Source organism: Leucopleurus acutus, assembly GCF_964270905.1.
Source record: "Leucopleurus acutus genome assembly, chromosome: 13".
Lineage (NCBI taxonomy): Eukaryota > Metazoa > Chordata > Mammalia > Artiodactyla > Delphinidae > Leucopleurus > Leucopleurus acutus.
The window spans coordinates 80,620,671-80,641,824 of record NC_139155.1 but is presented as its reverse complement, the minus strand read 5'-3'; the positions used below and the strand labels follow the sequence as shown (position 1 = coordinate 80,641,824).

At 42.2% G+C, this 21,154-nt stretch overlaps 1 protein-coding gene across 3 annotated transcripts in view; it reads left to right on the top strand.

Annotated features, from left to right (window-relative positions):
* The window catches only part of CIT (citron rho-interacting serine/threonine kinase), a gene marked incomplete at its 5' end in the record, with an annotated part of 169,926 nt that overhangs the window by 39,928 nt on the left and 108,844 nt on the right, over positions 1 to 21,154 (top strand). For all 3 annotated transcript variants that reach the window (XM_082852595.1, XM_082852596.1, XM_082852594.1), the window contains one exon: positions 720 to 873. In XM_082852595.1, coding sequence (XP_082708721.1) covers positions 720 to 873 — 154 coding nt within the window. The remainder of the gene's footprint in view (positions 1 to 719; positions 874 to 21,154) is intronic.

The following is a 21,154-nucleotide window of genomic DNA, read 5'->3' as shown; positions in this document are numbered from 1 at the left end:
TGTGTATAGTACACTTTTTGTATGCTTAATACATACATACATTAGTTGTTATTCCTGAGTCTACTCCTGAGTTAAAGTTTCCCCTGAGATGATGCTTGGGGCTCATTTGTTTCCTTCATTTCCATCCATTCATTCAGTAACGAGTGAATTGCACTAGGCACTGTTAGGTGTTAGGTACCAGGTTTGCAGTTATGGGCAAGAAGGAGAAAGGCCCTCTCGGCCTTCTTTCTCCATCATCACACAAATCAAAATACACCGTGTATGTGCAAAAGCAGAACACGGGGAGCACGCAGGAGGGAGTGAGTGATAGGGTGGGAGAGGGAGGCAGGGAGGTAGGCAGGGAAGAGGGGCTGAGGTTGGGGAGGGCCTTCTGTACAGAGAGGACAGAGTGATTTGTTCAGACAGCTTTAAATAGCTCATTGTTGTTGGTTGGCAAACAGCGAGGTGGGGAGTGTAGCTAGATGAGATGGGAGAGGGTACAGGGATCAAGTTATGAAGGGTATTGAACCCTTGCAAGGGAGCTAGGCCTATTGATATGAATAGGCTGTTTATTTTGGGAACATGCCTTTGGTCCCAAGTTAAGAGGGCATAAAACTTCCTTCTTAAAAAAAAAAAAGAAAGAAAGAAACTTGCATATACGAGAATTACTTTTTTAACTTGGAGACATGAGAAGCTGAATTTGCTAAGGGAATAATAATTATTATTTTTTTTTGAAATAGCGGTTTTTGAAGTTTCCAGATGATCCCAAAGTTAGCAGTGAATTACTTGATCTGATCCAAAGTTTGTTGTGTGGCCAGAAAGAGAGACTGAAGTTTGAAGGCCTTTGCTGTCATCCTTTCTTCTCTAAAATCAACTGGAGTGACATTCGAAACTGTAAGTAGAGTCGTGTTCCTTCAGTTCCAGTGTTGGGATTAAGAAACGCTTAAGAATGATCTGAAATTACTCTGGCCCACAGAAGCTGGTATAAATTATATAAGTAAGGGTTTTAATTACTTATAGGAGTAGAAAAGGGTAATGATATAGCTGTCTTTAGTAATAAGTCTTCTTTAACATTGTTGGCACAGAACTGGGTCACTTAAACTCTGTTTATGTGGCCTTTGGATTATTACCCCTCAGTACATTAGAGGTACAGATTGATAGAGAGTGAAGGTTGTCACTTGGTTTGACAGAATTTCTTCCCAGAAGAAGAGTGGACCTAACTATTTCGTTCACAAGAATAGGAAAAAGACTCAGATTAGGCAAAGTGCCAGGGTTGCTCTGCTAATGGCCAAGCCTGCCCTAAAGCCATGAATGCCTTGCTGTGTTCGTTTGTTTCCCTCTAAAATATTTGTCTTTGCTCACAAGCATGTAAAACCTATAATGCACATGCACAGTGGATTCATTCATACATCGCTTTGTTATCAATTAGTGCAAACTAAATTCATTAAAAACAAAGACCTGATTTGTTATCAACAAATGCAAAATGCTTGGTGTTTTACAAATTGGTGATTTTTTTTCAACCTTTTTATTCTTGGATGTGTTGTTGATTGAATGTGATCTAATGACCTGACCCAGTGATTAGTGTAGATTAGGGTCTGCAGGAAAGCAGTTGGCCTGGTTGAGTGTTTGATTTTTAGTGATTTCCCTCCTGATAGGGAAATGGAATCCATTTCTAGGTGTCAAAACCAGGCTTCTAGTTGGAGCTGTATTGTAATTATAACCTCTTGTACCTTCAGCTGGAATGTATGAGTTGGGTTAACAGGCAGTATTGTCCATTTTGATGGTTTCTCTGACCCCCTGCCAAAATATTTAAGTAGGCTGTATTTCCATAAATTGCTCTTGGCATTTTTTTTTCTTCCGTGAGGGACATCACTGTATTTTTCAAATCTTTAGGCACCAACCCCCAGATCTCCAAGGTTCAGAGCTTTTAACCAGCAATATGTTTTTTGTTTTTTCTGGCTGCGCTGAGTGGCTTGTGGGATATTCGTTATATCCTGACCAGGGATTGAACCTGCACCCTCAGCAGGGAAAGCACCGAGTCCTACAGGACCACAGGACCGTCAGGGAATTCCGAAATTCCCGCAGCAATATGTTTTCAGTGTGGTCTTCCTTTTTTGCTTTTGGAAAGATTTGAAACAGTTTCTTTTTGATGCTGCTCAGATACTTAATCTTTTCTGGCATTACCTTATCTCTGTAATCTTCTTGAATAAGAAAGTTCATTTTTTTATGCCTGCCCTTGCCGATGGTGTCTAATAATGTATCTTCACTCTAGTAAGTGAGTGAACGGTGATTAATTACACAGGTAACTTTATTCTGTATTTTGGTAAACCTTGATGATGTTTTTGGTATCATGTCAGAATTCTCAGATTTCGTTCTAGTCTTTTCCTCTCAGGCTGTTTATTGGTTTTAGTCTTGTTGGGCTTACGAGGGTAAGTACTGTTCTGTAAATTATAATACATAGTGCCCAGGGAGGATATGTGTTGGCGCAGAGCGTGGCCCCTGCTGTCCATCATGAGGCCCATCTTGTGGAAGGTCGTGGTTATCACTGGGATGAGATGACTCTGGGATGGGTCACTGCAGTCTTGGTCATCTTCACACTTGTTGCCTCCACACTTGACTTACCATGTCTCCTGTGGTCCTGCTCAATGTTTCCATATCCTGATAAATATCCACTTAGTTTTTCCTTATCTTTAACACGTGTTTCTCCCCCTCCTACACCCAGTTCATATGAGGGAATTCTCATCCAGCTGAATCCTGATTCTTTTTTTAAACTTATTTTTTAAAATAAAAATTGTGGGCTTCCCTGGTGGCGCAGTAGTTGAGAGTCCGCCTGCCGATGCAGGGGATGCGGGTTCGTGCCCCGGTCCGGGAAGATCCCACATGCCGTGGAGCGGCTGGGCCCGTGAGCCATGGCCGCTGAGCCTGTGCGTCCGGAGCCTGTGCTCCACAACGGGAGAGGCCACAACAGTGAGAGGCCCGCGTACAGCAAAAACAAAAAACAAAAAACAAAAAGAACAAAAAAATAAAAATTGTATATATTTAAGGTGCACGACATAGTGATTTGATATACATACATAATGGTGGAATGATTACTACAGTGAAGCTAATTAACATAGTTTCCTCCCCCCCTCCCTCCCTCCTTCTCTCTCTCTCTTTCCCTCATTCTCTCTCTCTCTCTTTCCCTCTCTCCCTTTCTTTTTTCTTTCTTTTATGAGAGAGCACCTGAAATCTGCTCTCTTAACAAATTTTCAGTATTCACTGAAATTCAGTATTCACAAATACTGTATTCACTACAGTATTATTAAGTGTAGTCATCACACTGTACATTAGATCTCTAGGACTTGTTCATCCTACATCACTCCAACTTTGTACTCTTTGACCAGAATCTCCCCATTTCCCCCACCTCCCCACCCCTAGTAACCATCTTTCTACTCTGTGCTTCTATGTATTGGACTTTTTTAGATTCCACATATGAGTGAGATCATGTAGTTTTTTTCTTTCCATGCCTGTCATATTGCCCTTTGCACCGTGACCTCCAGGTTCATCCATATTGTTGCAAATGGCAGGATTTCCTTCTTTTTTTTAAGGCTGAGTAATATTCCATCACACATATGTAAATAATCCATTCGTCCACTGATGGACACTTAGGTTGTTTCCATATCTTGGCTACTGTGAATAATGCTGTCATGAACATGAGAGCACAGATAGCTCTTTGAAGTACTGATTTCATTTTCTTTGGGTGTATACCCAGAAGATGGATTCCTGGATCACATGATAGTTCTATTTTTAGTTCTCTGAGCAACGTCTATACTGTTTCCATAGTGGCTGCACCAATTTATATTACTACCAACAGTGCACAAGGAGTCCCTTTTCTCTACATCCTTGCCAATAGTGATTATCTCTTATCGTTTTTTTTTTTTTTTGTTTTTTTTTTTGCGGTACGCGGGCCTCTCACTGTTGTGGCCTCTCCCGTTGCGGAGCACAGGCTCCGGATGTGCAGGCTCAGTGGCCATGGCTCACGGACCTAGCCGCTCCGCGGCATGTGGGATCTTCCTGGACCGGGGCACAAACCCGTGTCCCCTGCATCGGCAGGTGGACTCTCAACCACTGCGCCACCAGGGAAGCCCCTTATCTCTTATCTTTTTGATGATAGCTATCCTAACAGGTATGAAGTGATATCTCATTGTGGTTCTGATTTGCATTTCCCTGATGATTAGTGATGTTGACCACCTTTTCATATACCTGTTGGTCATTTGTATGTCTTCTTTAGAAAAATGTCTTTTCATGTCTTTTGCCTTGAATCCTGATTCTAAAACTCTAACAGAAACTCTTGGTGTGTTTTTTTTATAAATTTATTTTATTTATTTACTTTTGGCTGTGTTGGGTCTTCGTTGCTGCGCACGGGCTTTCTCTAGTTGCGGCGAGCGGGGGCTACTCTTCATTGCAGTGGGCAGGCTTCTCATTGTGGTGTCTTGTTGCGGAGCACAGGCTCTAGGCGCGTGGGCTTCAGTAGTTGTGGCATGTGGGCTCAGTAGTTGTGGCTCATGGGCTCTAGAGTGCAGGCTCAGTAGTTGTGGCACATGGGCTTAGTTGCTCTGCAGCATGTGGCATCTTCCCGGACCAGGGCTCAAACCCATGTCCCCTGCATTGGCAGGTGGCTTCTTAACCACTGAGCCACCAGGGAAGTCCCTCTTGACGGTTTTTAAAATATAAGTCCCAATACAGTGGTTTAGAAGAGTCATGAAATATGTTTGCCTTAAAGAAAATTTCTTGTAATTTATTTTCTTTCTAAGATGAATTAATTGATTATTTTAATTTTTATTTCTTGGCCGCATTGTGCAGCTTGCAGGATCTTAGTTCCCTGACCAGAGGTTGAACCCAGGCCCCCGGTAGTGAAAGCGCTGAGTCCTAACCACTGGACCATCAGGGAACTCCCAATTTCTTGCAGTTTAAATAAACGTTTTACTTTGGAATAACATCAGATTTACAGAAAAGTTGCAAAGATAGTACAGAGAGTTCCCACCTACGCTTCTCCCAGTTTCTCTTAATGTTAGCATCCTACTAACAATACCGCATTTGTCAAAATAGGATTAGCATTAGTACATAACTATTAATTAAACTTCGACTTTATTCCAGTTTCCCCACACATGTCCCTTTTCTGTTCCAGGAATCAACCCAGGGTACCATATTGCAATTAGAATGTATGCAGTAGATATGACTTATCATGGCTGAGATGCTTGTGTAGCTCAGCCAGTGGGTGGGATCTCCATGCCCACTGAGGATTGGTAGGGCCTTTTCCTGGAGGTTCCATGGCATCCCTGACTGCACAGAGTGCTATGGTATTCATTTTCAGTGTCTCCTAGCAGATTTTGTTGCTTTCCACCAACATCTGATCCTTGTGTATTTGCAATCAGCTCAGGGTTTGTGATTGAAAACATTGCTGGACTCCATGCCATTTGAGCTATTTTCTACTAGGTAACTCTAACAGAAATTATGCCTTTGTTTAGTCCTGTTTCTCACACACATTGAGTGAGTCTCATCAACCAAAGCACTTGAAGTCATTAGGTTTCCCGAGTTCCTAGTTGCTGCTCAGATGCCTTGTGGTTCCAGGCTGTTGCATATTTCCACACATGAGATTGTCTCTTGATGAAAGCAACATTAGCCTTTCTGCTATTTCACCACTAATTCTTCTTTTTCTGGTTGTAACCAATGAAAGGAAGTAGTGCTTAACACAACCGGTAATAGTCTTCTAAAACTCATTATCTCAAGAGGTGGTCCTGGCAGGATATATAAATGCAATTTAAGAAGGGTTTGGGCAAGTTCATGAGTGACAGAATTGGGAGTGGCTACTGGGAGAAACTAGGACATGCCTTGGCTTTGACCCCTGAGGTCAGATGGAGCATCTGCACCTTCTTGGGTCCGGCCCCTTGGAGTTGCTGTGGGTAACACCACCTGAATCAGGAATCTGACCTAGTTCAGGAGTGTTTATTCTCCCAGCAAGTCAAGAGCTCTCTGATGCGTTACTGCCACTCTCATGGGTTACCGTGCACCTATTACCCTGATGTTTCATTCCCAGCCTCATGCGATCAGATGTAAAGTTGAGTTTTTAGCTGCTTATTACTATTATTTCAAGGCTGCTTTCCAAGTTTTAGTAGGGGGCTTCTTAAGTATACTAGCTGCCCCGAGCTGTGCAATTCCAGTGATGTTTCAGATATTGGGCAGGAGTCTGATTGTACCCCCGCCTGATTTTCTGGGCTTCTGGAAAGTTGAAGCCAATCAGACCCCCTCTTTCGTGCCTTTGGGGTTATGCCTACCTTTCCTGGCATCATGCACCTGTTCGTGTCAATGGGAGAGTTTTACTGTCAGGTGTGCCCTTCTACTCACATCTTTTTAAATGTCTTCCCCCAAAGGCATGGTGACGTCAACGGAACCAGCATGCTTGCACCTTTCATCCAAACCAGCCAAGTCTTGACAGTGAGAAACGCTTAATGAGAGTGTTGATTGTAGGTTGTTTCCTAGAGCATCTATGGCTAATGCTCTAGAGAACTTGTTTTGTCTGTTGCTTATGACTCGGCCTTCTTCTCTTGAATCATCTTCCTTTCACTCTTCTCAGAAAGGCACAGTTCTTGCAAAATCACTCTTGAGTTTCCAGGTCCTTAGCATTTGTTACAGAGAGTACGTTTCATTTCCATCCGGTAGTGACTCAGTGGTGGTCGTGTGCTGATCTGCCTTGAGATTTTCCCCTGCTGAAGAGCTTCCTTTGTCGTTGATCATTATTCACTACCTGGCCCCCGAATGGCTGTAGTGAAACCTCAGATGCACAACCCTGTGATCACTCTATAAACCTGAGGGATGATGGCCTTTGGTTTAAAGGAAAGGGAGTCTATGGCTTCCTAGCCTCGGGTGAAATTCTCACTTATTGTTGCGTGTAGAAATCAGCACCGTGAGACTCACTGGGTGTTTTATTTCGTCCTTCAGTCTGATAGGAAACACTGGTTAAGTAGCAACTGTTTGGTGACAACCACCAGGTATTTAAGTATATTATGCTACGTTACTTCAGAACAATTCAGAGGTAAGAATTATTGTACCCATTCTACAGATATGTACACTGTGGTAACTTGTCCCAGGTCATACAGCAAGTGAGAGAGAGGGTCTAGATTTGGGTTGAGGTCTGGGTGGTTCTAGATAGAGCCCGTGCTCTTAGAGCAATACCATGCATGCCTTAGCGTAAATAATTGTTATTAATCACGTTTGTGTTGATGACAAATAATAAACCGCTCTTTAGTCTCTGTGTCTGTTCAAGCACATTTGGAATTTGTAGCAATTCTGAATCTACAAGATTCTTCATGATATCTGAGTGCTACATGCTAAGTGCTAAGTGCTGTGTGCTGTGTTAGGTGCTGTAGCTCTATTGATGAATAAATTTGGATACACCCCTGCTTTCAGGGAACGTACAGTCTAAGTTATAGGTCCCTTGCTTAAACAGAGCTGTAGTCCTGTTTAAATTGCCATACCACATAATGGTAGGAAGTTTGGGAACTCCCTGGTGGTCCAGTGGTTAGGACTCTGCACTTTCACTGCCGTGGGCCCAAGTTCAATCACTGGTTGGGGAACTAAGATCCTGCAAGCTGTGTGGTGTGGCCAAAAAACGAAAAAAGTAGAAAGTTGAATGCTTAGTAGGTCACCCACTGGCTTACTGAACCACATATGCTTGATCTTAAACAAAATGTAGACTGTGACCCAGTGACCCCTTCCCCATATACAGCATCCCCTTCTTTCTGCTAATCTATTACCCTCCCCATGCCTCAGATCTAGCCTGGGAAAGGACCACGTTGGATCGATGACTCACTTCTAAAATTTTTTTTTTTTATAAAGCTGTTTTCTTTCTTTCTTTCTTTATATTTTATTTATTTATTTTTGGCTGCATTGGGTCTTCGTTGCTGCGCGCGGGCTTTCTCTAGTTGCTGCGAGTGGGGACTACTTTTTGTTGTGGTGCACGTGCTTCTCATTGCGGTGGCTTCTCTGTGGAGCACAGGCTCTAGGCGTGTGGGCTTCAGTAGTTGTGGCATGCAGGCTCAGTAGTTATTGCGCATGGGCTCTAGAGCGCAGGCTCAGTAGATGTGGTGCACGGGCTTTGTTGCTCTGTGGCATGTGGGATCTTCCCGGACCAGGGCTCGAACTCGTGTCCCCTGCATTGGCCGGTGGACACTTAACCACTGCGCCACAGGGAAGTCCTCACTTCTAAAATTGTGATTTATAGTCTCAAGATGAATTGAGAGGACTTGATTCATGTTTTCTGTTTATTCTAGGTTATGTAGTTTCTCAACCTCGACACTGTTGACATTGAGGACCAGGTAATTATTTGTTCAGAGACTGTTCTGTGAATTGCAGGATGTTTAGCAGCACCCACAGATGCCAGTAGCACTCTGCCCACTGTGGCAACCCAAAATGTCTCCAGACATTTGCCCAGTGTCCCTTGGTGGGTACAGCCGCTCCTAGTTGAGAACCATTGTTTTAGAAGAATTGGTCAGATAGTTACCAGGAGAGAGAATATCACAGTAATCAGAGTCACTCAAGACTGCCATTGCTAACCAGCAGTGGAACTGTAGTCTGGGGTCAGGGGGACCCTGCTTCACTGAGTGTGGTCCATGGACGAGTGGCATCAGCATCACCGATATCACCTGGGAGCTTGTTAGAGATGCAGACTCAGGCTCCCCTCCACCCCAGACCTGCTGAGTCAGAAGCTGCACTTCAGTAAGATCCCTAGGAATAAAATTTCTGTGTGTAGCATTTGTGAAGCCCTGCAAAAGGAGAGAACGAGATCTGTCAGCCTGAGAGTTTCTTGCGCATCTTGGCTGGGTTCTCCTCATTTTTTCCACTGGGCTCAGGGTAAGGGGAGACCGCTTTTTGGCTAAGGACTTCCCGGGTGGATGGAAATGCTTGGAAATGCTGGATTTTAGGCTATGCTTTTGATGAATTTAAAGCTTTTCTTTCAGATGGACTGTACATCCTTCATATCTTTCGAGATGGTGGTTTAACTTATAGCAAATAGGTGGTTGTATAAAAGGCATTTGTATGCCTTCTACCCACTGCCCCCACCATTACTCTTGTCCCATATTTACTTTTTTTCTTTTTAATTGAAGTATATTTTGGTTTGCAATGTTGTGTTGGTTTCCGGTGTACAGCATAGTGATTCAGTATTTTTGCAGATTATGTTCTATCATAGGTTATTACAAGGTAATCGGTATAATATTTACTTTCAATTAATGATGGATTACATTTCCTTCATCACTTTTTAGGTGTGTATTATATTGCCGTGCCCTTTACTGAGTACCTACTATGTGCCTAGGGGCCCTGCAAAGCACACTATGCATATTATTGTCGTATTTACTCCTCCTAAAACCTCTATGAGGCAGACACTATATTTGGGCCCACAGTACAGATGAGGATACTGAGGCCTAAAGAGATGAAGCCACTGGCAAAGGGCCAGTAGTTGAACCAGTAGTTGGCAGTGGTAGGAGTCTAACTCAGGTCTCCCTGACTCCAAATTCACTTTGCTTTTTTTTGGGCCGTGCCGTGCAGCTAGTGGGATCTTAGTTCCCTGACCAGGGATTGAACCCAGGCCCTTGGCAGTGAGAACGTCCTAACCACTGGACCGCTAGGGAATTCCCAAGTTCAATTTGCTTTTTAAAAATTTATTTGAAAAAGCAGTACAGTCCATGATAAAAAAAAAAAAAAAATCAAGCAACACAGAAGGTTAAATAGTGAAAAATTGTCTCCTTCCCACCACATGCCCAGTGCCTCTCCCTAAAGTGAACCATTATTGTCAATTTCTTGTGTAACTTTCCAAGACATTCTGTATGCTAATATAAACACCAGTATAGTCTGTACTCAACTGCATTGTTATACTGACTCCTAAGAATTCCGGAGTTTTTATTGTCAGGCTGTTTTCCTGCATCATTGAAATAAATGAAGGAGAAGTCTTTGTACAATCCCACCATGTTTATACTTTGAATTGGCCATCCTGACATTGAGTTCTGATGAGTGGTTCTCTCTTCTCAAATGAAAACCCCTTATGGTTTTGACATGCATATTTCATTTATTTCTTTTGGTGTTCTGCTTTTAGAATAGCGTTATCTCAGTGACTTGTACATTGTGTGTGTGTGTGTGTGTTTGTGTGTGTGTGTGTGTGTGTGTGTGTTGGTTTCGAGCCTTTTAAAGGTCTGCTTGTTTTGGGGTTTCTAGCAGTTGCACACCTGCCATGTTTTGATTTCTAAGCTAGTTGGATTCTGGCCATGTTTTGATTTCCAAGCTAGTTGGAGGAGGACAGCAGATGTACTTCTCTGTTAACCTGGGTTGGCCTTTAAATGTATCTCCCTGTGCGACACCCACCCAGTCACTTCAGGGGCTGGAGGAAATGAGGAAGGGGAACTGGGGGGTGTTCGGGGGATCAGCATGAGGGAGAGGAGGGTAGAAGGGTAAGGGGATGGTATAGTGATGGCAGAAACTCAATTTACTGGACCAGGAGCATGCGGGCACCACCTGCTAAAACATAAAAAAGGAATAATGGGGACGTGGTCAGTAGCTCTTACAGGCTAAGAGATATACAGGGAAATATTTGCATGTCTCTTGGGGATTGTTCTGCTTTTTAATTTTTTTTATTTTTATATTTTATAGAGTAAGTTATTGATAAGAGAAAATAGGCTAAAAAAAGCTAAAAGCAGGGAATTTCCTGGTGGTCCAGTGGTTGGGACTTGGCACTTTCATTGCCGGGGCTCCGGGTTCAATCCCTGGTCAGGGAACTAAGATCCTGCAAGCCACACATTGGGGCCAAAAAAAAAAAAAGCTAAATGCATATGGATTAGGATTCTAGAATCTCCCCCTCTAGTTTGAATTTAGAAGCTACCTCCAGAGAGGTTAAAAATATGTAATATTCCACTTTATTCCAAGATAACTTGAGATGGCTTACTTTAGAGATAATTGCAATACTAAAATGAGAAAAATAAATAAATGGAGAAATCTGGGTGAAGGGAGTGTCAGGGTAAGGAAATAGAGTCAGGGTTAAAGGTAAAAACAAACAAATTCCTGTTACATTGATAGACGGGATGGATTTGGGATCCTCAGCCTCCTAGTGGCCAAAGCAAAAAGGAGAATACGAACAGTTGTAAGAGCTTCAGTCCCATGAGAAAAAAATCCAGAATGGTGTGCTCAGAAAAGACTCAGTTTTCTGGTACTGAGCCCTGAGGAATTTCAACATGGGGTTCCCAAAAATGAGACCCCTTGTGACGTGGTGGAGCGCACCCCTCTAATACGTGCCCTGGGGATTTCCCTATGACTGCGTCTTATGGTGCCTCTTAGTGTAAGCCAGTGCTGCAGTGCTAAATCCCACTTCAGAAAATCATTTCTAAATGTGGCAAATTCATGCCTTTCCTGGGAGAAGATGGGAAATGGTGAATAGGTTTGTTAGAGAGCCTGTAGATTGGAGTCCTCAACCCTTCAATTCTCACTTGCTTGGAAGGTTTTCCAGGAAACATGGAAATGATTTGGCTAAAGATTCAACATTATATTAAACATCTGGGACTCTGTTCGACAGCCAGCTTTCCAGTCAATTCTGTGAAGTGCGGCGATTGCATTTACACTCATTTTCCGAGGGCAGAGTTCGGACAGAACTACAGAGGGAGGCTGGCAGGAGTCAGAAGAGATCAGAGCTGGACGACGACCAGTGGGAGGTCCAGGTGGCTCATGACCACTGAGGGTTTGGGAACAAATTTCAGTGTCTTCACTTTAGAAAAGAGTGCCCGACTCTGTTGGTCCCTGGGGATGGAAAGAAAAGGATAACATTCAACCACAGCATCAGCAGTTTGGGGACCAAGACCCACTGTTCGTAGCCTTCAAAATTCTGACTAACAAAGGACACACACAAAGAACCGATAGCCACACAGGGACCAAAATAGCCACTTTACTCTTGGCAAGGGGGGGCACTCAAAAGCCTTTGATGAGGGTCTCCGGTAAATTTATGCCCTACCAGAGGAGCGTGGTGGGCCTTCTCTCATGGACAGGGAGGCCTTGCCCCGGTGCGCCTGGTGGGTAAGGAGGACGAGAGCCGTCCGTTGGCCGAGTGCCCGCCAGGCCTGGGTGTAGGCAGTAACCTAGGAAGCGCTGAGCCCGCTTCTTGCTTTTGAGGCACGGTAACCCTGTCTCTGGTACAACAGCCCGATAAATGCCCAGCTCTGCGGAGTCAGATGAGTTCCTCCTTCCCTAGGTGAGGAGTGAGTCAAGGGGTGAGACTAGATGTGTTCATTCATGGGGTGAAGGAGTCTGAGTGGAAGCTCCTTAGACCAGGAAACGATTGGGGACAAAATATTCTCCCGTCCCAATGGTTGGAAGCAGCTTTATTGAGAAATAATAGGTCGACAATAAGCACATGTATTTCAGGTGCACAGTTTAAGTTTTGACATATGTATATACCTGTGAAAAAATCACCACACTCGGGATAATGAACAACCATCACCGCCTCAAGTTTCTTTGTGCCCCTTTGTAACCCTTCCCTACCACCCTCCCCCCACTGTCACCTCAGGCAATGACTGATCTGCCTTCTCTCACTGTACTTTATTTTTTTAATTTTTAAATTTTTTTGGCTGCATTGCATGGCTTGCGGGACCTTAGTTCCCCAACCAGGGATCGAACCTGGTCCCTCATTTGGGGAAGGCATGGAGTGAAAGCACAGAGTCCTAACCACTGGTCCACCAGGGAATTCCCTTTCCCTGTAGTTTAGTTTGTATTTTCTAAACGTTATATAAGTTGAGTCATAGAATATGTTCTTATTTAGCCTGGTTTCTTTCGTTCAACATCATTGTTCTGAGATTCATCCATGTTATAGCACGTGTCATAGTTCATTGTATGGATATACCACATTTTGTTTATCCATTCATCTGCTGATAGACATTTGAGTTTCTTTGAAATATAGCTTCTATGAGCAAGTCTGTGGACATGTGCATGCATGTCTCTTGGGTAAGTCTCTAGGATTAGAATGGCCAGATCATATGGTAGGTGTATGCTTCACTTTTTAAGAAACTGCCAAACTTTTCTAAGTGGTTGTGTCATTTTACATTCCCGCCGACAGTGTGGATTTAAAGGCACTCATAACTTGGAGTATAGTTAGCTGTGGAGTTAGGCTTACATTTTTACATTTTTTTAAATTAAAAAAAAATATATATATATATATAATTTTTTCCCCACGCCATTGACTTGACAAAGAAGCCAGGTCGTAGTCTTATAGAATATCCCCACATTTGTCTCTTTGCTTCTTCCTTAGGGGCTGATGGTGGTGGGTGGTGTTTTTCCCGCCCCTGTAAACTGGAAAGTAGCCCCCAAAGCTAAAATAGAATCTGAGTTGACTTTTCTGAGAAGAGTATCTAGTAGAGGGGCTTCTCCTGGCCGAAGATGGGACAACATAAGCATCATAAAGACTGCAGTGGCTTGAAACCCATGACATATATGATTCACTCGTTCATAGTGGCAACTGAAAAAAGAAGCCTCATTGGTCGCTTCTGGCGGTTGCTAAGGCCCCACCCACCTCAGTACTCTGAATGTTGCTAAGTATAGGGAAAGGACCAAGCATTTATCCCACCTTCATATTTGAACTATATTCCAGGGTAACCAAGTTGTTAATGTGCTAATAGATGTAGAAAGAATGACGAAATTAGAAAACCACCATTTTTCAGCCCTCAATAAAATAATGATTCTAGGCCGTGATCATCCATGGTTGCTGAGATATGTAGTGAAAGATGGGAGGGAGCCTCATGGGGGAGCGACCAGGCTGATCTCACTGGACCCCATGGATCATTCTTAACATCACACAAAGAAAGATAAGCAGACATGTGTGCCCTCTAATGTCATGGACTACTAAGTAGGCAACACATCCTGGGGAGTATTCTCGTCAAGAGAGGTTGAATATGAGTGTACAGATGGCCCTGGCTTTAACTGCCAGTTTCCAGAAAACATGAGGGACAGAGAAACGTGTTAAATGATGTCACAAGGATACAATCAACCAAGTCCAGAATGTGGGAAATTCTACAGGGACATTGTGATCCAGTTTCTTAAACCAATAAATACTATTTAAAAAAAAAGTCAGTGATTATAGATTGAGACATACCAACTAAATCAGTGTATGAACCTTGGTTGGATTCTGAGTCAGACAAATCAAATGTAAAGAGATATTATGGGGACAACTGGAGAAAATTGAACAAAAACATGGTATTACATAATGTTAAGGAGTTACTGTTAATTTTTTGGGTGTGATGAAGGTATTATGGTCATGGCTTTTAAAAAGTCCTTATCTGTTAGAGCAGTGGTTCTTAACTGGAGGCAATTTGGCAGTGTCTGGAGGCATTTTTGGTTGCCATGACTTGCGGGGGCATTGGCATATCTAGTGGGTAGAGGTCAGGGACGCTGCTAAACACCCTGCCATACACATGGCAGCTCTCTACAACAAAGCATTCTGTAATCCGGATGTCGGTGGTGCCACAGTTGAGAAACCCCAAGTTAGGGATATCTGCTGCAGTAACTGTGGGTGAAATTATGACGTCTGGGGTTTGCTTTTTTGGGGGGGGGCGGTTACATTTTTATTCATCTGAATATATATTCTAATAATTCTTTCAACTTAGTCTGTGGTTGATAAATCTCTTGAATCTCTGAATGTTAAAAAGATACTTATTTTACCCTGTGACTTGAATGCTCATTTAGCCATTGGCACTTAGGTTCAAAATGATGGATGGTAGAAAACAGGTAGGAACATTTTTTCTGTTTGCTTCATAGATACATTTCAAGCACCTGGAACCATGACTGAGAAATAATAGTTGCTCCATTATAATTTTTTGATGAATGAGTGATTGTTTCATCATTGCTTTTTATGAGCATTGTGTATGAGTTAGCTACGGATATCTTTATTCTTTTACCTTGTGCTCCATCTAGCATGTACAAATACATGTATTTGCTTTTTTTTTAAAAATAAATTTATTTATTTATTTATTTTTGGCCGCGTTGGGTCTTCATTCCTGTGCATGGGCTTTCTCTAGTTGTGGCGAGCAGGGGCTACTCTTCCTTGCAGTGCGCGGGCTTCTCATTGTGGTGGCTTCTCTTGTTCTGGAGCACGGGCTCTAGGCACCTGGGCTTCAGTAGTTGTGGCACGCGGGCTCTAGAGCGTAGGCTCAGTAGTTGTGGCGCACGGGCTTAGTTGCTCCGCGGCATGTGGGATCTTCCCCAACCAGGGCTCGAACCCGTGTCACCTGCATTGGCAGGCGGATTCTTAACCACTGCGCCACCAGGGAAGCCCTGTTTGCTTGTTTTTATTGTAGTTTTTTTTTTTTTTTAGGAACTGTTTAGAGCTGTGTACCTAGGTCTTTGTATTCTTTCCCTTCAGCACTTGGATGGTACTTTTCATATGAAACATATCTTTCTTCCCCTCTGGAAAATAAGTTTTTGTTGTTTCTTTGATAACTTGCTATTTTGGGGTTTGCTTTTAATAATCGGCGCACGTGCAAATAAAATAGGGGTGGGGATGAGATGAAACAAGAATGTTACAAGCTGTTGAGGGCACGCAGGAGTTCATTTTACTCCCGTACCACTTTGGTGCATGCGAAAATTTTCATAATAAAAACTTATATTTAAAAAATGTTGGAGGAAAAAAACAAACCCCCCACCCCCGCAAATGTTGGAGGAAAGGATACCACAGAGGTCTTGAGGGTAGAAAAGAATGAATCTAATCTGATGTGTCCTTAAGTGTAGGTAATTCAAGGGGGAAGGTGCTGGAAGGGAAAGTTGTTGGGGTCTAGAGCGAGCAGGTCCCGGGAAACGGAAGCCCATGAACTATTGTTCAAGTGTGCGCTGGGGGCCTCCACCTGCGCCCCACACTGGATGTATCCACACCCAGCTTTGCAGAGAAATACGGTCATGACTAGTTGCAGTTTGAAAAGATTCTCTTTGAGTGTTTCCATCCTATGTAGGTGTTTCCCAGGTCGCTGTTTACCTAGACCAAAAGGGAGGGGGAAAAACAAAGTGACACTATGACGTTAGAAGGCTGGTGGAAGTGTTATCCAGAATTGAGAGGAAGCATCCCTAAAAGTATAATTCTGTGGGAAAACATAAGTAGTTTACCAAAAACTCGATATTAAGCAGCCTGTAGAAACATGGCTTTTGAGAATGGCGAGATTCAGACAGCACACAACTCCATCGAGATCTTGTATCTGCCCCCAGAGAGGAAACCTGCTTAGTTGTTGGCAGCCAAGCCCTGGCATCCTTGAGATTGATGGATGGAAGCATCCTTTAGTAATGCTAAAACTTCCTTATTCATTTACTTTGGAGACACCATTGTAAAACTTGATCACCAGCCAAATGAACATTACCTTAAAGTCTTTTTATGGCTCTTTTAGGAAGCAAAGATGTGGGATAATTTTTTATTTACTCAAGTCTATTGGAAACTGGATCCGATTTGTCTTCTTTTTGCATTTCATATACAGTGGGCTGTTTGGACAAGTTATATCTGACCACTTCCTACGTGGAGGGGAGAAAGTCGAGGGCTTGCATGAGGCTCAGGAGATATAATCTGTTCTCATGGGCTCAATTACTTATGTATTTAGTAGCTAGCTCTACTTGCCTGTCCCCTAATTTATTCTCTTGGTTCATTCCCATGAGATCTCCGATATTGTATATCTCCCCTTTTCTATTGCAACCTTTTTCTCGTGCAGTTGTTCCTATCATAAGAGTCAGTCATTGATATTCCTAAAATCTCTGCTCTTGCATCAGTTGTCACATTTTTTGCCATGCCTCCTGTTAATCCACGTCCTCTGCCTTTCTGTTATCACTTCCTTAGTATAGAATTTGTCATGTTAACTATTGTAGACTTGTCCTTTAGCAGTTCCTAGCATCGACCTCTTTCTACCATCACTGTTGAAGTGATCTTATCAGTCTCAGGCACTGACACCAGCCCAGCACTCTTAAACGCTCTCTAATAATCCCTTCTGTCAATCCAGTCTAGGATTTCCCCCCTTCAAGGTCCAGCCAGGATTTCACTTGCATTTACTTCCCAGCCTCATTACCCACAGCTTTCTTGGGCTACTGTTCCCTGGCTTTTCTAAAGTAGCACTCATTCCCACTCCAGCCCGTGAAGACATCATTTAACTAACTCGCGAGATTCAATCACCTCCATGACACAGGAATACACAAAACTCAGTGTATCCCCATCGGCAACACACGATGGCCATCATTCTGTTTACACACTCTCCACTTTTCACAGCCTCATCTTGACCTCTAAATGACACAAACAGCCTCCTCTTCACTTGTTTTGCAGTTCTGTCTTCATCATGTAGATAAGTGCGATCACATTGGTGCCTCAGATTTTAACGAACTAGAAGACAGCTAATATTTAGGTAGTCTTTCTTTTAGATTTGAACGTAGTATCTAATTAATCAATTGGGTACTTTTTATTTATTTTTTAAGATGTGGAACACCATGGTAGATAGAATGAACTTGAAAATGTTTTTGATTTAATATCATTGAGTGCCCACTGCATTCCAGGCACTGTCCTGATTCGATATCACACGGTATTTATTCATGTGCCTTTGTCTTTTCTGACACTATGTTGTCTGTTATTCATCTTCTGACTCTGCCACACACAACCCAGCACCAGTGTCCATAACCCATAGTGATGATTGAACATCATGGGAGTTTTATGAGCTATATTTAGGTTCAGGTTTTTGTTTTTAATGTGCCAATTCTTCATGACTAAATTGGGTGCTCTGAGTTCCTTGAAGTGGTGTATGGCATGAACTATCCCATTAGGTCTAAGAAATTATCCCACATCTAAGGTTCTTGTTGTTGATTCATTCCTTTCACAATATAGATATGAACCCTTGAATCAGGACAGATGGGTACTGTTCTAGGTGTTAGGTGTATAATGGTGAACACAGCGTCGTCTTTCGCTTCATGGAGATTGTGTTACCGCGGGGAAAGCAGATGATCAACCCTAGACCAAAATTAGAAAAATCTTTTGCGTTTTTAATATTCATGTTTGGTATGCCGAGAAGTTAAAAGTTTGAATGGGAAAAATGGAGCTCAGTGGAGCGTGTTAGAAAGAAGTAGGGCCAAGAGGATGAATCCATTTGCCTCTCCTTTCCTTGTTTTTTTTTTTTTTCCTTCGTGAATAGTTTTGAAGACAATACATTTCGCACCCACCCCCCAAGCTTCTAATGAATGTCAGGATTTTAAAAAGGAGAGAATTTATAGGAGGGAGATTAACTACAGTTCTTAAAATAGCTCTTTGTTTCTGAAAACCTTGTTCTGCCATCTATCTTATAAATGGGGGGCGAGGGGGACCCTCCAGAATGTACTTGTATAGCCCCTGTCACTGAGGAAAATGTGCCCTGATGTGACCTCAAGCATAGGCTGATTTATTTAAAATGTATATAGGGAAAGGTTTTTTCCTTTTTTTTTTTTTAGTGGCTTTTACTAATGAACAGATCTTAATGTATGACTTCTTATTTGTCATTATTGAATGTAGTGAGCATGTTGTGGGGGTGAGATGGTGATTTCATTATACTCTATCAGGAAACATTAATATAGGCACTCATTAACATATTTTTCAGACAGAACAATCTCTACTTCTAAAGCCTCTTCATTTAACTCAAACATCCAGTAACTTCTTCATGGCCTGTATTATGCCAGGTGCACTCTTTGCAAGAGCCATTTTCTAGTTGTTTAATTATATATCTTTTTTTTTAACATCTTTATTGGAGTATAATTGCTTTACAATGGTGTGTTAGTTTCTGCTTTATAACAAAGTGAATCAGTTTTACATATACATATATCCCCATATTTCTTCCCTCTTGCGTCTCCCTCCCTCCCACCCTCCCACCCTCCCTATCCCACTCTTCTAGCTGGTCACAAAGCACCGAGCCGATCTCCCTGTGCTATGCGGCTGCTTCCCATTAGCTATCTGTTTTACGTTTGGTAGTGTATATATGTCCATGCCACTCTCTCACTTTGTCCCAGTTTACCCTTCCCCCTCCCCATATCCTCAAGTCCATTCTCTAGTAGGTCTACATCTTTATTCCCGTCTTGCCCCTAGGTTCTTCATGACCTTTTTTTTTTAAATTAGATTCCATATATATGTGTTAGCATACAGTATTTGTTTTTCTCTTTCTGACTTACTTCACTCTGTATGACAGACTCTAGGTCCATCCACCTCACTACAAATAACTCAATTTCGTTTCTTTTTATGGCTGAGTAATATTCCATTGTATACATGTGCCACATCTTCTTTATCCATTCATCTGTTGATGGACACTTATGTTGCTTCCATGTCCTGGCTATTGTAAATAGAACTGCAATGAACATTTTGGTACATGACTCTTTTTGAATTATGGTTTTCTCAGGGTATATGCCCAGTAGTGGGATTGCTGGGTCACACGGTTGTTCTATTCGTAGTTTTTTAAGGAACCTCCATACTGTTCTCCACAGTGGCTGTATCAATTTACATTCCCACTAACAGTGCAAGAGTGTTCCCTTTTCTCCACACCTTCTCCAGCATTTATTGTTTCTAGATTTTTTGATGATGGCCATTCTGACCAGTGTGAGATGATATCTCATTGTAGTTTTTTTTTTTAACACCTTTATTGGAGTATAATTGCTTTACAATGGTGTGTTAGTTTCTGCTTTATAACAAAATGAATCAGTTATACATATACATGTGTTCCCATATCTCTCCCCCCTTAGGTCTCCCTCCCTCCCACCCTCCCTGTCGCACCCCTCTAGGTGGTCACAAACCACCAAGCTGATATCCCTGTGCTATGCGGCTGCTTCCCACTAGCTATCTATTTTACATTTGGTAGTGTATATATGTCCATGCCACTCTCTCACTTTGTCACAGCTTACCCTTCCCCCTCCCCCATATCCTCAAGTCCATTCTCTAGTAGGTCTGCATCTTTATTCCCATCTTGCCCCTAGTTTCTTCATGACCTTTTTATTTTTTTTCCTTAGATTCCATATATATGTGTTAGCATACAGTATTTGTTTTTCTCTTTCTGACTTACTTCACTCTGTATGACAGACTCTAGGTCCATCCACCTCACTACAAATATCTCAATTTCGTTTCTTTTTATGGCTGAGTAATATTCCATTGTATATATGTGCCACATCTTCTTTATCCATTCATCCGATGATGGACACTTAGGTTGCTTCCATGTCCTGGCTATTGTAAATAGAACTGCAATGAACATTTTGGTACATGACTCTTTGAATTACGGTTTTCTCAGGGTATATGCCCAGTAGTGGGATTGCTGGGTCATATGGTAGTTCTATGTGTAGTTTTTTAAGGAACCTCCGTACTGTTCTCCATAGTGGCTGTATCAATTTACATTCCCACCAACAGTGCAAGAGTGTTCCCTTTTCTCCACACCTTCTCCAGCATTTATTGTTTCTAGATTTTTTGGTTATGGCCATTCTGACTGGTGTGAGATGATATCTCATTGTAGTTTTGATTTGCATTTCTCTAATGATTAATAATGTTGAGCATTCTTTCATGTGTTTGTTGGCAATCTGTATATCTTCTTTGGAGAAATGTCTATTTAGCTCTTCTGCCCATTTTTGGATTGGCTTGTTTGTTTTTTTGTTATTGAGCTGCATGAGCTGCTTTTAAATCTTGGAGATTAATCCTTTGTTGTTTCATTTGCAAATATTTTCTTCCATTCTGAGGGTTGTCTTTTGGTCTTGTTTATGGTTTCCTTTGCTGTGCAAAAGCTTTGAAGTTTCATTAGGTCCCATTTGTTTATTTTTGTTTTTATTTCCATTTCTCTAGGAGGTGGGTCAAAAAGGATCTTGCTGTGATTTATGTCATAGAGTGTTCTGCCTATGTTTTCCTCTAAGAGTTTGATAGTGTCTGGCCTTACATTTAGGTCTTTAATCCATTTTGAGTTTATTTTTCTGTGTGGTGTTAGGGAGTGTTCTAATTTCATATTTTTACATGTAGCTGTCCAATTTTCCCAGCACCACTTATTGAAGAGACTGTGTTTTCTGCACTGTATATTCTTGCCTCCTTTATCAAAGATAAGGTCACCATATGTACGTGGGTTTATCTCTGGGATTTCTATCCTGTTCCATTGATCTATATGTCTGTGTTTGT